The 14153-nt window shown below is 42.3% G+C and overlaps 2 protein-coding genes across 3 annotated transcripts in view; one reads left to right on the top strand and one right to left on the bottom strand.

The window, feature by feature from the left end:
- The window catches only part of COG5 (component of oligomeric golgi complex 5), a 644155-nt gene extending 637835 nt beyond the window's left edge, over window positions 1-6320 (bottom strand). The window contains exon 1 of the mRNA XM_082254383.1: window positions 6191-6320. Coding sequence (XP_082110509.1) covers window positions 6191-6293 — 103 coding nt within the window. The 5' untranslated portion in view covers window positions 6294-6320. The remainder of the gene's footprint in view (window positions 1-6190) is intronic.
- Window positions 6321-6325: 5 nt separating this feature from the next.
- Window positions 6326-14153, top strand: part of DUS4L (dihydrouridine synthase 4 like) — a 35222-nt gene continuing 27394 nt past the window's right edge. Inside the window, exons 1-3 of one of the 2 annotated variants that reach the window (XM_082254395.1) lie at window positions 6326-6412; window positions 7957-8088; window positions 13274-13395. In XM_082254395.1, coding sequence (XP_082110521.1) covers window positions 7958-8088; window positions 13274-13395 — 253 coding nt within the window. In that variant the 5' untranslated portion in view covers window positions 6326-6412; window position 7957. Of the gene's footprint in view, window positions 6413-6518; window positions 6544-7956; window positions 8089-13273; window positions 13396-14153 lie in introns of those variants that run through there. The other variant, XM_082254396.1, reaches the window with a different exon arrangement.

Below are 14153 nucleotides of genomic sequence, written 5' to 3' on the forward strand. Positions count from 1 at the left end.
CTCAGGTGTGAATGGGGAGCAGGTGTTTTAAATTTGGTATTATCGCTCTCACTCTCTCATACTGGTCACTGGAAGTTCAACATGGCAAAGAACTCTCTGAGGATCTGAAAAAAAGAATTGTTGCTCTACATAAAGATAGCCTAGGCTATAGGAAGGCTGCCAAGACCTTGAAACTGAGCTGCAGCTTGGTGGCCAAGACCATACAGCGGTTTACCATGACAAGTTCCACTCAGAACAGGCCTCGCCATTGTCGACCAAAGAAGTTGAGTGCACGTGCTCACCGTCATATCCAGAGGTTGTCTTTGGGAAATAGACGTATGAGTGCTGCCAGCATTGCTGCCAAGGTTGAAGGGGTGGGGGAATCAGCCTGTCAGTGCTCAGACCATAGGCCACATACAGACCACGTCCTGTGGTCTGATGAGACCAAGATAAACTTATTTGGTTCAGATGGTGTCAAGCGTGTGTGGCGGCAACCAGGTGAGGAGTACAAAGACAAGTGTGTCTTGCCTACAGTCAAGAATGGTGGTGGGAGTGTCATGGTCTGGGGAACCATGAATGCCAACATGTACTGTGACATACTGAAGCAGTGCATGATCCCCTCCCTTCAGAGACTGGGCCACAGGGCAGTATTCCAACATGATAATGACCCCAAACACACCTCCAAGACGACCACTGGATTGATAAAGAAGCTGAGGGTAAAGGTGATGGAATGGCCAAGCATGTCTCCAGACCTAAACCCTATTGAGCATCTGTGGGGCATCCTCAAACAGAAGGTGGTAAAGCGCAAGGTCTCTAACATCCACCACCTCCGTGATGTCGTCATGGAGGAGTGGCAGAGGACTCCAGTGGCAACCTGGGAAGCTCTGGGGAACTCCATGCCCAAGAGGGTTAAGGCAGTGCTGGAAAATAATGGTGACCACACAAAATCTTGACACTTTGGGCTCAATTTGGACATTTTGACTTAGGGGTGTACTTGCTTTTGTTGCCAGCAGTTTATACATTAATGGCTGTGTGCATCTTTCAGCACTAATGATGCCTTTCCAGATGTGCAACCTGCCTATTTCATACGCACTAATGCACCCCCATATCATCAGAGATGAAGACTTTTGAAATGAGCACTGATAACAAAAGCTGAAGTTGTTACTCCTCTTAAAACCAGAGAACACGGTGCAAATGGCCAAAAAGAAACTTTGAATTATCTGACTACAGAACAGTTTTGCTACAGACCATTTTACATGAGCTTTGGACCAGCGTTTCTGGATTTTTTTCCAGATATGGCTTCTTTGCATGATAGAGCTTTACCTTGCACTTTTGGATAGCTCGGCAAACTGTGTTCACTGACAGTGATTTTTAGAAGTATTCCTAAAACCATGCAGTGATGTCCATCACAGAATCATGCCTGTTTTAATGCAGTGCAATCTAAGGGCATGAAGATCACAGGCATCCAATATTCCAATTCAGCCTTGTCCCTTGCGCACAGAGATTTTTCCAGATTCTATAAATCTTTTGATGATTTTATGTACTGTAGATGATATATTTAATCTTTAGAATTTTATTTTGAGAACATTATCCTGGTATTTTTTGAAAATTTTTAGATGCAGCTTTTCAAAGAAAGGTGACTTTCTAAGATGCTCTTTTTATACCCAATCATGTTACTGACCTGTTGCCAATTAAACTAATTAGATGCAAAATGTTCTTCCAGGTCTCCCTTATTAGTACCACTTTGCCAGCTTTTTGTTGCACTGTCCCAACTTTTTGGAGACATGTTGCTGCCATCAATATCAAAATTACCTTATTTTCTATTTCTTAAAATGGTACATTTTCTCAGTTTAAACATTTGATATCCTTTCTGTTTTCTTCAGTGACTAAAATTTAGGTTTAGGAGATTTGAAAATCTCTGCCTTCTGTTTTCTATAGATTTTACACAGTGCCCAGCTTTTTTTGGAATGATTGTATTTTACAATAATTTATACTTCTGTATCATCAGCTCCATCTAGTGGCCAAAATGCTTCTCTATAATACTTCAATGAGAAAATAAAATATTGCCCGCAAAAGATGAAGACTTTTTCTGACAGACTTTGCACTTTATTTTCCCCCATAATTCCTACCGCTTAGGGTTTTTTTTTTTTTTTATTAGATCTGATTTAAAGTAAAGCATTTCTGAAACAAATTGGGAGGCTGCCATGACTCGCCTTCTTCCAAAGTCTCACAGAAGCTATGCTGGTCCTCTGGCTTCAAAACTTTGAGTTACCGTACTTATCTGAAGCAAGGACACTGATCAAGAAAATCAGAACCTCGTATCTGTACAGGATAGTGACTCAAAGTTACAATATATACAAAATTCAGGAGCCAGAAGCCTGGCTAGGTCTGTTATGAGTTACCATATTACAACTCCGGCAGTCCTTGCTCTGGCTACCCATCAGGTTTTTTTCTTGCTCACCTTTAGAGCTCTTCATGGCTTGGCACCCCATTATCTGTCTGAACTTTTAGCAACGTACTCCCCCCCCCCCCCCCCCCCGTAACCTTGGCTCCTCAAATTCTGGTCTTCTGGGTGTCAACTCTACTCACATACACTCAATGGGAGTCTGAGCCAATCAGATCTAAAAACCTTTTGCTTTCATGTAACTGTCCTTTTTTCCTTGGTTTTAGCCTGTGTATTTCTCCTGCTTTGGTTTCTCTCGTCTTTGTAAAGCTACTTTAGGCTCCATTCATGTGCGACTCTAAAGCCATGTGATTTCCATTGCAATTTTGATGCAACTTTGGATAGGTGACTTTGGCTGTTGCACAACTGTCGCATTGATAACATTAATTTGCGACTTTTGCGAGTTAACATTGCGATCTATGGCCCTCAATTCGCATGAAAGTGGCATCAAAGGAGTGCAGGAAACTTTTTAACCACTTGCCTACTGGGCACTTTCACCCCCTTCCCATCCAGGCCAATTTTCAGCTTTCAGCGCTCTCACACTTTGAATGACAATTGCGCGGTCATGCTACACTGTACCCATATGAAATTTTTATCATTTTTATCACACAAATAGAGCTTTCTTTTGGTGGTATTTAATAATCTCTGGGTTTTTTATTTTTTACAAAAAAAAAAGAAAAAAGACAGAAAATTTTGAAAAAAAAAAGTTGTTCTTATTTTCTGCGAGTAAATTTTGAAAATAAATACATTTTTCTCCTTCACTGATGTGCGCTGATGAGGCGGCACTGATGGGCACTGATAGGCTGAACTGATGGGCACTGATGAGGTGGCACTTATGGGCACTGATGAGGTGGCACTAATATGCCGCACTGATGAGCACTGATAGGTGGCACTGACGGGCGGCACTGATGGGCACTGGCGGGTGGCACTGGCGGGTGGCACTGATGAGCGGCACCATCAGTGCCCACACTCAGTGCCCATAGTGCTGCCAGTCAGTGCTCATCAGTGCCTAGATGAGCAGGCACTGACTGGCAGCACTATGGGCACTGGTTGTGGGCACTGATGGTGGGCACACTGTTCTTTTTTTTTTTACCTCTGTAGTAATCAGGGCACTGGTGATCAATGCCCTGATTACATTCCACTGTGTCCCCGACGGCTGTCCTTCCTCACACTGCAGTCTCTGTGTGAGGAAGGAGAGCTGGCGGTGAGAGATGATCTCATATGTTTACATATGAGATCATCTCTCATTGCATGGGCCGATCACGCGGTAAATGGCCACTGTGATTGGCCATTTACCACGATCTGTGATTGGCTGTGTCCAAGGGACACGGCCGACACAGATTTTCCCTGATGCGCGCTCGCGGGAGCGCACGGGGAGACTGTCTCTGGGAGGCCGTATAAAGACGGCCTCCCGGAAATTCGAGTCCGCGCTGTAGCCGTACTTCGGCTATAGCGCGGATGGCAAGAAGTTAAAGTGGAACTTTAGTAGGAAAATTAAGTCTTGCAGATATTGCTATGCAAAACATTAAAAAGAAGTGTCGGCAATCCCCCCCCCATCAACGAATTATCGAAGGATCTGTATTCTCTCCACGAAAAGGAAGCAACGGGTCTTTCCCTGGATCCCCGACAAAATAGAATAAGTTTCCTTCAGAAATGGTCTTGCATGCCCGCCACAGAGGACTCATCCACCCTTGATAAGACCTAGGCTCTACCTATCAACCCATTGAACTCGCAACTTTCGGAGATGTCACATCTCCCTACCCTGTGTATGGCCTATTACCTGGTCTATATGTCACTATTGGTGTCTCTTTTCTTTACTTGACAATGTGAGAGCTTAAAGTCCATCTTCATTTTATACTTGCTATCATTGTACCTCCACTGCCCAACATGTACTGATGCATCTACTCCCTCCCCACGGCTTTCCTCTCCACCTCGACCACTCCTTCCCACCTTGCCTCACCTCCCTTCATCCGGTTTATTCTCCCCTCCCCCCCTTTTTGTTGCCCTCTCCCCCTCTTTTCTCTAATATCCTCACTATGCCCCCCCCCCCCCAAAATGTTCGCCTTTTTCTACAAATGCTGTGTCTTTTGATATCCTGTATGGAGTTCCTCGATGTGCTGGTCATTACTTGATGAGCAACAATCCTTTGTTGATACCATTGTCGGATATTGTGACTGTATTTGATGTTGATGTAAAGAGTTGAACTTCAATAAACTGTTATTAAAAAAAAATAAGTGACAATACTGTTTAAAATCCAGTAATACACTGTCCCACCCTGCTCTGCACATGCTTGGTTGCTCGCCAGATTTTTAGGCACTTTTAGGTACTTCTCAATTTGTAGAGGACGAACTGCTGACAGCCTTAAAACAGAATTAAAATCAATTTTTTTTACAGCCAAGGAAGCTGCTTCTGTTTGATCTGCAACTGCCATCATGCTGCAGATGTGATCAGATATGACACCAGCCATTTGATAGTTTGGTTGAGGACACAACAAATGTGACAGTTCAGAATCCCGGCATTCCAGGAATGTGACTTTTTTTTTTTTTTAAACTGTAAGGCATCATTCACTCCATGTGCAGAGATGTCAGTTTTTCTGACAGACTTTGCAAGGGCTCAACAAAAACAATGGTTCTCTAGGGGTCTTGTTCACACCACAACGTGTGTTCAGTTTTCTGTACGGGACATGACATGAACATTGGTGTGAACAGGGGACATAACTGACGCACATGAATACTGACGTCAACATGCATATAAACTCAATGAAACGCATGTGAAAACTGATGTAAACTCATGTCTCTGCAAGTAAAATCTGTGCAGTTTTCATACACGTGTAGTGTGAACAGGCCCTTAAGGCTTCAATCACATTAGCGCATCTCCAAAGTCGCACGATTTCCAGTGTGGCTTTGATCCGACTTTTGGTGCTACTTTGATCTGTTGTTACATTCTCAGGACCAAAGTTGTGCAGGCACCTTTTGAAGATCTCTTCGACTTTAGATCGTACTAATTTGAACGGGTTGCCATTGAAAACAATAAGCTGCGATATGTCATACAACTTTCATGTCCAAAAGTCACGTAAAAAGTCACAGAAGTGTTAATGGAGCCCAAGTGACGGAGTCACTTGTGTGACTTGTCCTGTGATTTGGGACTGCAAAGTCACATGACAAGTCATACTCCATGATTTCCAATGAGTACCATCCATATCTGTGCGACTTTAAGTTGTAACAACTTCAAAGTATTCCCTGCACCACTTTGGTCCGATTTGCATGCGTTTTGAGGTCCTTAGACATAGGCATTGCTTCAAGTCAAAATCGCAGCAAAGACGCGACAAAAAAATTGCAGCTAGGTCACACAAGTGTGACTGGGGGCTCACAGGGAACCGGCCACGCAACAATGCTGCGCCAGATCTGCGCACATCTGCTCCCTCGAATAGAAAGCGATGCCCTCTGGGATACAGGACGTTGGTATCCCAATCACTAGGACCCCAAACACTGTGCTCATCCCTAGTGACCATGCAAAGCTGCTCCATTCTTAGGAAATTCTGTGTTGTTTATATTGCAGTACAGCAATAGATTAACAACACTTCCACCTGTAACCTCCTCCCCTCAGCACATACAGGTAGAAAGCTCTAAGGCTCAGTGACAACACTTCCACCTGTCACCTCCTCCTCTCAGCACATACAGAGGCTCAGTGACAACACTCAGAAGTATCACCAGGTAGTGGTCACCTCTGCCATGGCTCACACAGAAGTGCTATCCCATCCCCACTCACCGTCCCGTAACATCTCCCTGACAGACAGCACTCCCCCTTCCTCTGCACCGTCTCTCCCCTCCATGTCAGCAACTCTGTCGCTGCCAACCACGTGTGACGTCATCACCGCGCACACAGACTCACCGGCGGGCGCACACTTGTACGTCACATGAGGAAGGGAGAGCATGCTGTGTGTAGTAACAGCTGAGGGGATCGGGGTCTCTTTTTGGCTGTGTCTGAACGGTATGTACTATTCTACAGCATTGCCGTGGTGAAGCATTTCAGCTGCGTGCAGTATTCTGATCCCAATGAGAAGGAGAGATACACAGCTGGGCTATGGGGGGAGTGGAGCTGCAGCACTGATCCATCAGGAAGTAAAACACTCCAGTTACTATGACAACGTCTGCTGCATTCTTCATGAATCAGCCCGGCAGAATATTATCTCCATTGCTGATCATTTATTGTACTTATCTATTTGTCAGGATGTATAAAAGCAAACGAAACCCATCCATTTAACGGATTTCAGAAACAGTTAAGTTCCCAGCATGCCACGAATGGTAACTGTCACATCTGCTTGTGCTGTCCACCAAACTGACACCATCAAATGGCCGGTGTCATAACTGATCACTAGCGATGGGCTCGGGCGTGTTTGGATTGAGCCCACCAGGAAGTGACCCCTGCGCACCGCCAATCATAGGCAGCCTGTGTATGTGCAGCTGCCGGTCGGGAAATGCCTTACTGCCAAGGATTGCCAGAGTGCTGTGATGGCTTCCTGGTGGGCTCGATCCAAACACGCCCGAGCCCATCGCTAGTGATCACGTGTTTAGCGCCATGGCAGTTGCAGATCCGAGGCCAAGATGGCAGCTTCCTTGACTGAAAAGGACAGGAGGGTTTAGTTCCACTTTAAATCAGAGTAAGCCCTCGTTCACATTGGACAGGTCAAATTGCAATACAGTTCGCAGCCTATTGCTGGCAATGGTACTGTACCAATCGGTGCGGCTCCACAACCGATTTGCAAAAGTAGTTCCTGCACAACTTTTGCCGATTTCGGGTGCGACTTAAAGCGATTGTAAAGTCTCATTTTTTTTTTCTATAAAAAATAACAAACATGTCATACTTCTCTCCTCTGTTGCAGTGGATTAGCACAGAGCAGTCCCAATCCTGCTCTTCTCAGGTCCCTCTTCTGTGCTCCTGGCCCTTCCCTCCTGTTGAGTACCCCCACAGCAAGTAGCTTGCTATGGGGGCAGCCGAGCCACAACTCCCTGTGTCCATTCAGACATGGAGTTCTTTCTCTCTTTCTCTCTCTCTCTTTCTCTCTCTCTCTTTCTCTCTCTCTCTTTCTCTCTTTCTCTCTCTTTTTCTCTCTCTTTTTCTCTCTTATTGAGAGCAACGGTAGGCAATCGCGTGAGGGAGAATCTGAGACACTTGTGGACATTGCTGGACAGAGAGGGACCTCAGGTAAGTGTTGGGGGGGTGGGGGCCGCTGCACACAGAACGTTTTTTATCTTAATGCATTAGGATAAAAAACCTTCTGACTTTACAGCCTCTTTCAATAGATATCTGTGCATGACACAGATGTCTTTCAAGTAGCACCTGAAATCGCACTGACCTGCTACTATGAAATTGGGCAACTTAAAGTGAAGTAGCACGATTTTAAAGTAGCATCAATGTGAACCAGGACTAAAACGGTTTGATTTGTAACACTGTTCAGTTAAATGTTGTAGTTTTTGTCAGATTCTTATCTAGGTGGTAATAGATTGAATGAGGTCTTTGTGTTCTCTCTGCAGGATGAATCACTCTCCAGTCCCCATGTATCTGCCGCAAGGAGATGACAGAAATGGGCTTCCTCAGAATCCACTGGATCTCTTTGGCACTAATAAACTGGTTAAAATATGTGCGCCGATGGTTCGATATTCCAAGTAAGGGTCAGTGCGCTTGTGATTGATGTATTGATACTGAGTCGTGATTGGCTCAGGCATGTTCGGATCCTATTCCCAACCTACCTGAGCAATATACAAAAAAATATATATGGATAGATAGGCTGGAGAAGTGGTATGCCACCCCCAACCCCCCCCCCCCCCAAAAAAAAATTAGAAGACAAAAACACAGAAAGTTCCCAATGGGGTTTTAACGAGGCATACACTTTCAAAGGAGTAAACAAATAAGAAAAATAGATAATATAATTTATTTCAAAATATTGTGTTAAAAGAAAGTGTATATAACCAAACACTCCCAGAAGCAATGAAACATTACACACATAATGCTAAAGAATATAGTGCTAACAATGTAGAACGTGGGGTATACGATTCTCATAAGTATGAGCGCATACTAAATACTGTACACATAGACATCCCCTGTTCACGTGAACATCCCAACATGTTCTGGAATTTCGGATAATTCCTTCTTCAGGGGAAAGGGCGAAGCACAAAAAAGTTTCTTCTATAAATAACATTAGTATCATACAATATATGTATAAAATACATTTACAAAGAACACATTTATCCATATGTGAGCTGGCCAACCATACTTACAGGAATTGGAATATGTCATTGAAAGTAAAGGTTACTGAAATTCAGATAGCAGGTCTCCAGTATGTCTGTAGGGCAGGAGAGGGTATGTGTGTGTGTGTGTATATATATATATATATATATATATATATATATATATATATATATATACACAGTGCCTTGCAAAGTATTCGGCCCCCTTGAACTTTGCGACCTTTTGCCACATTTCAGGCTTCAAACATAAAGATATAAAACTGTAATTTTTTGTGAAGAATCAACAAGTGGGACACAATCATAAGGTGGAACGAAATTTATTGGATATTTCAAACTTTGTTAACAAATAAAAAACTGAAAAATTGGGCGTGCAAAATTATTCAGCCCCCTTAAGTTAATACTTTGTAGCGCCACCTTTTGCTGCGATTACAGCTGTAAGTCGCTTGGGGTATGTCTCTATCAGTTTTGCACATCGAGAGACTGAAATTTTTGCCCATTCCTCCTTGTAAAACAGCTCGAGCTCAGTGAGGTTGGATGGAGAGCGTTTGTGAACAGCAGTTTTCAGTTCTTTCCACAGATTCTTGATTGGATTCAGGTCTGGACTTTGACTTGGCCATTCTAACACCTGGATATGTTTATTTGTGAACCATTCCATTGTAGATTTTGCTTTATGTTTTGGATCGTTGTCTTGTTGGAAAACAAATCTCCATCCCAGTCTCAGGTCTTTTGCAGACTCCATCAGGTTTTCTTCCAGAATGGTCCTGTATTTGGCTCCATCCATCTTCCCATCAATTTTAACCATCTTCCCTGTCCCTGCTGAAGAAAAGCAGGCCCAAACCATGATGCTGCCACCACCATGTTTGACAGTGGGGATGGTGTGTTCAGGGTGATGAGCTGTGTTGCTTTTACGCCAAACATAACGTTTTGCATTGTTGCCAAAAAGTTTGATTTTGGTTTCATCTGACCAGAGCACCTTCTTCCACATGTTTGGTGTCTCCCAGGTGGCTTGTGACAAACTTTAACCGCTTGCCGACCGCTGCAAGTAAATTTACTGCGGCGGTCAGCCCCGGCCAGGCAGAGTGACGTTAATTAACGTCACTAGCCTGGGAGGGTCTGGGGAGCGAGCCCCCCCCCCCCGCGTGTGACCGGCGGACCCAATGTGGAGAGGGAGAAAGTCAGGCGGCTTGTGTAAACAAGCTGCCTGTCATTCTCCTCGGTGTAAAAACACTAATCACACGGTTCTACTATTTAGAACCGTTGATCAGTGTCCTTACACCTCAAGCCACAGCCAATCACAGTAAGAATCACGCCCCTAGGGACACACACAGCCCCTCCCTCTCAAATAAAGTTAACCTCTTCACTACCAGTGTATTTTTACAGTAACAGTGCATATGTATAGCACTGATTACTGTAGAAATGTCACTGGTAACCCCAAAAGTGTCAAAAATGTCAGTCAAGGGTCCGATCTGTCCGCCGCAATGTCGCAGTACCGCAAATAAATCGCAGATCGCCGCCATTACGCGTTAAAAAAAAAAATGACAAAAATCTTTCCCTTTGTTAGTAAACGCGATAACTTTTGCGCAAACCAATAAAAATACGCTTTTTGCGATTTTTTTTTTTTTTTTTTTTTTTTTTTTTTTTACCAAACATATGTAGCATAAAACAAATTGGCCGAAAATGTTAAAAAATTTTGATTTTTACATTTTTTTGGGGGGAATTTCATATAAAAAAAATTTGAAAAATATTGTTATTTTTGCAAAATTTACGCTCTTTTTTTGTTTATAACGCAAAAAGTAAAAAGCGCACAGGTGATCAAATACCACCAAAAGAAAGCTCTGTTTGTGGGAAAAAAAGGACGTCAAATTCGTTTAGGGACAGCGCCGCACGACCGTGCAATTGTCCGTTAAAGTCACGCAGTGCCGATTCGCAAAATACCCCCTGGTCGTTTAGCAGCCAAATCCTCCGGGGCTTAAGTGGTTAAACGACACTTTTTTATGGATATCTTTAAGAAATGGCTTTCTTCTTGCCACTCTTCCATAAAGGCCAGATTTGTGCAGTATACGACTGATTGTTGTCCTATGGACAGAGTCTCCCACCTCAGCTGTAGATCTCTGCAGTTCATCCAGAGTGATCATGGGCCTCTTGGCTGCATCTCTGATCAGTCTTCTCCTTGTATGAGCTGAAAGTTTAGAGGGACGGCCAGGTCTTTGTAGATTTGCAGTGGTCTGATACCCCTTCCATTTCAATATTATCGCTTGCACAGTGCTCCTTGGGATGTTTAAAGCTTGGGAAATCTTTTTGTATCCAAATCTGGCTTTAAACTTCTCCTCAACAGTATCTCGGACCTGCCTGGTGTGTTCCTTGTTCTTCATGATGCTCTCTGCGCTTTAAACAGACCTCTGAGACTATCACAGTGCAGGTGCATTTATACGGAGACTTGATTACACACAGGTGGATTCTATTTATCATCATTAGTCATTTAGGTCAACATTGGATCATTCAGAGATCCTCACTGAACTTCTGGAGAGAGTTTGCTGCACTGAAAGTAAAGGGGCTGAATAATTTTGCACGCCCAATTTTTCAGTTTTTTATTTGTTAACAAAGTTTGAAATATCCAATAAATTTCGTTCCACTTCATGATTGTGTCCCACTTGTTGTTGATTCTTCACAAAAAATTACAATTGTATATCTTTATGTTTGAAGCCTGAAATGTGGCAAAAGGTCGCAAAGTTTAAGGGGGCCGAATACCTTCTCAAAGCACTGTGTGTGTGTGTGTGTGTGTGTGTGTGTGTGTGTGTGTGTGTGTGTATATATATATATATATATATTATATATGTGTGTGTGTGTGTGTATATACAGTGGGTACAGAAAGTATTCAGACCCCCTTAAATTTTTCACTCTTTGTTATATTGCAGCCATTTGCTAAAATCATTTAAGTTCATTCTTCTTCCTCATGAATGTACACATAGCACCCCATACTGACAGAAAAACACAGAATTGTTGACACACATTTGCAAATACATGTGTTAGCTGCAGAGGCCGCGACAACGCACCCCAATAGTATCTGCAGCCCTAACATGCATTATAATGGATAGGCAGAGGGCAGGTGAACCTGGAAAGAGCCAATCGCTCCTTAAAGGCACAGGGGCGCACTGGAACAAGGCAATTTAATGGATCTCAGCACATATGCCATAATGCTTGCACTGTGATGTGAACCAGTCCTTAGGTAGGTTCAGACTAGTGTATCCGAATACACCTTTTAGCCCTCGTATTTGCATACAACTTTTTGACCAGAGCTATTTTTACATTTCCACTATGGATGTGTTTCTTCAGTGATCATATTGTCATTATATCAATGTCAGATAACAAAGCACTTAACATTGGTTAGGAAATTTACTGAAACTGAAGCAGACTGAATCTGGAGGGAGTAGATGTGCATAGCAACCAATCAGCTTATATCTTCAGCTAAAACAGACCTAAACTCTAAATACAAAACTAGCAGAGTTAGATGGACTTGACTAACAAATTGAAGCCGAGCGCCACTCTTTATAAACACTTTATAAACAGTTATGGCACTTTCACACTGGTTCACTTCAAAACTTCCTATGTGTTAATGGGGCGTTTTTGCTGTGCTTTTGCAGCATTTGCGGTGCTAATTTTAAAGGACATGTGACTCTCAAACTGCACCAAAAACACTTAGTGGGGGCATTTTTTAGACGTTTTTGAAGTGGTTCCAATTCATTTCAATGGGGGGGAAGTGTTTTTGGTGCGTTTTTTTTTTTTTTTTTAAGGGTAGGAATTCCGCGCTTATGGATGGAAATAAGGCTGCAGCCCACCTCAAAATATAGTCCCAAGGGGCTATATCAAATGTTAAAAGAGTAAAATGAGGTAAAATGGCGCTGCCTATAAAAGGATAAATGGAAGGGATAAAAGTATAAATTCCTAATGTGCAATTAAATATAAAATCATGTGAGCTCTATAAGAAAATAAATAATTGAGTAAATTTGTGATGCAAAATACACATAAATATATAACTTAAAAATAAAAAGTAAGCACATATGTGATAAACTTAAAGTGACGTGTGCAAATAAAGTGACAATAGCACAGTGCTGGTGTGATTATATCCAATACATTCACCAAAAAATATTAAATAAATATGTTTAAATATAAGTCCAAACTCAGTCCATAAAGTGCTTGAAAAAACTGTGATTCCAAAAAACGTGGTGATTCGATATTATTCAGGGGGTGATCCGGTGATAGGTGTGGGAACAATCATGCACCCCTCTTGTGTATCCCGCAATAAACAGAGATTTATACCCCTACAGGGGTAATAAGCCTTAGGGTAATAGCCTTTTCCTGGTAATCCTAATAATAGGCTCTCAGGTGGAAATATCCCTGGGTGTCCTCTCTCAGCGCGGTCAGGAATCCCCAATAAGCAAGATCACCTTATTACTCCATTCTCCAATGTAGGGAGATATCCCAGGATAGCATATAGAAAAAGGAAGACCTCATATGGTGAAGTACCGTTTGATCCGTTTATTAATGTGTTCTAAATGTATTTGTTAATAATATTGGAAATATTGTGTCTTCTTTCCTGTTACAGATTGGCTTTCAGGACCCTGGTAAGAAAGTATGGCTGCGATTTATGTTATACACCGATGATAGTTGCTGCGGACTTTGTCAAGTCTGCCAAAGCAAGAGACAGTGAATTCACCACAAACCAAGGTACCCATCTGGGCACATACACAAAATAGCACAATGCTGATTTGCATACCTGTTGTCAACACTTCCACCCCAAATCCAACATAAAAGGAGTTTTTATCCATCACTTTAGGATATTGAGCAGAGCTATGTACATCACTCCTTTATCCCTATGTGGCCAATATTGTATCCACATATCCATGGGAACCAAAAACCTGTACTACACTTATAGCAGATGCAGTTTAAAATATAGTAATTTTATTATAGTATAGTAATACTTATCCATCTTCCATACAGATATGTCAAATGTGTTGGCTCTAAGCAGTGCAAGATACATGCACAAGGACTTGTTAAAGATGTTTCCATCTATTGCTCTGCTTAAAAATTATAACCAAATATTTTTGCAAGTTTCATAAATAGCTTTTTTGGCGATATCTAGAATACATAGCAGTGCTTTGCATTTAGCAACCTGGGCATAAATACATGATGTGCAGCACAGTATTTTTTGTAATAGAATATTTCCATGTCATGTAGTGGGCAAAATGCAGTATATTTTCTCATTGAAGTATTATAAAGAACAATGCTGCATTTTGGCCACTAGATGGAGCTGATGACACAGAAGTATAAATTATTTTAAAATACAATCATAAAAGCTGGGCACTGTGTAAAATCTATAGAAAACAGACTACAGAATACAGAGATTTTCAAATCTCCTAAACCTAAATTTTAGTCACTGAAGAAAACAGAGAACATCAAAATGTTGGCCCCGGTGACATCAAATG

Source organism: Pelophylax lessonae (genome assembly GCF_965119305.1).
Source record: "Pelophylax lessonae genome assembly, chromosome: 4".
Classification (NCBI taxonomy): Eukaryota; Metazoa; Chordata; class Amphibia; order Anura; family Ranidae; genus Pelophylax; species Pelophylax lessonae.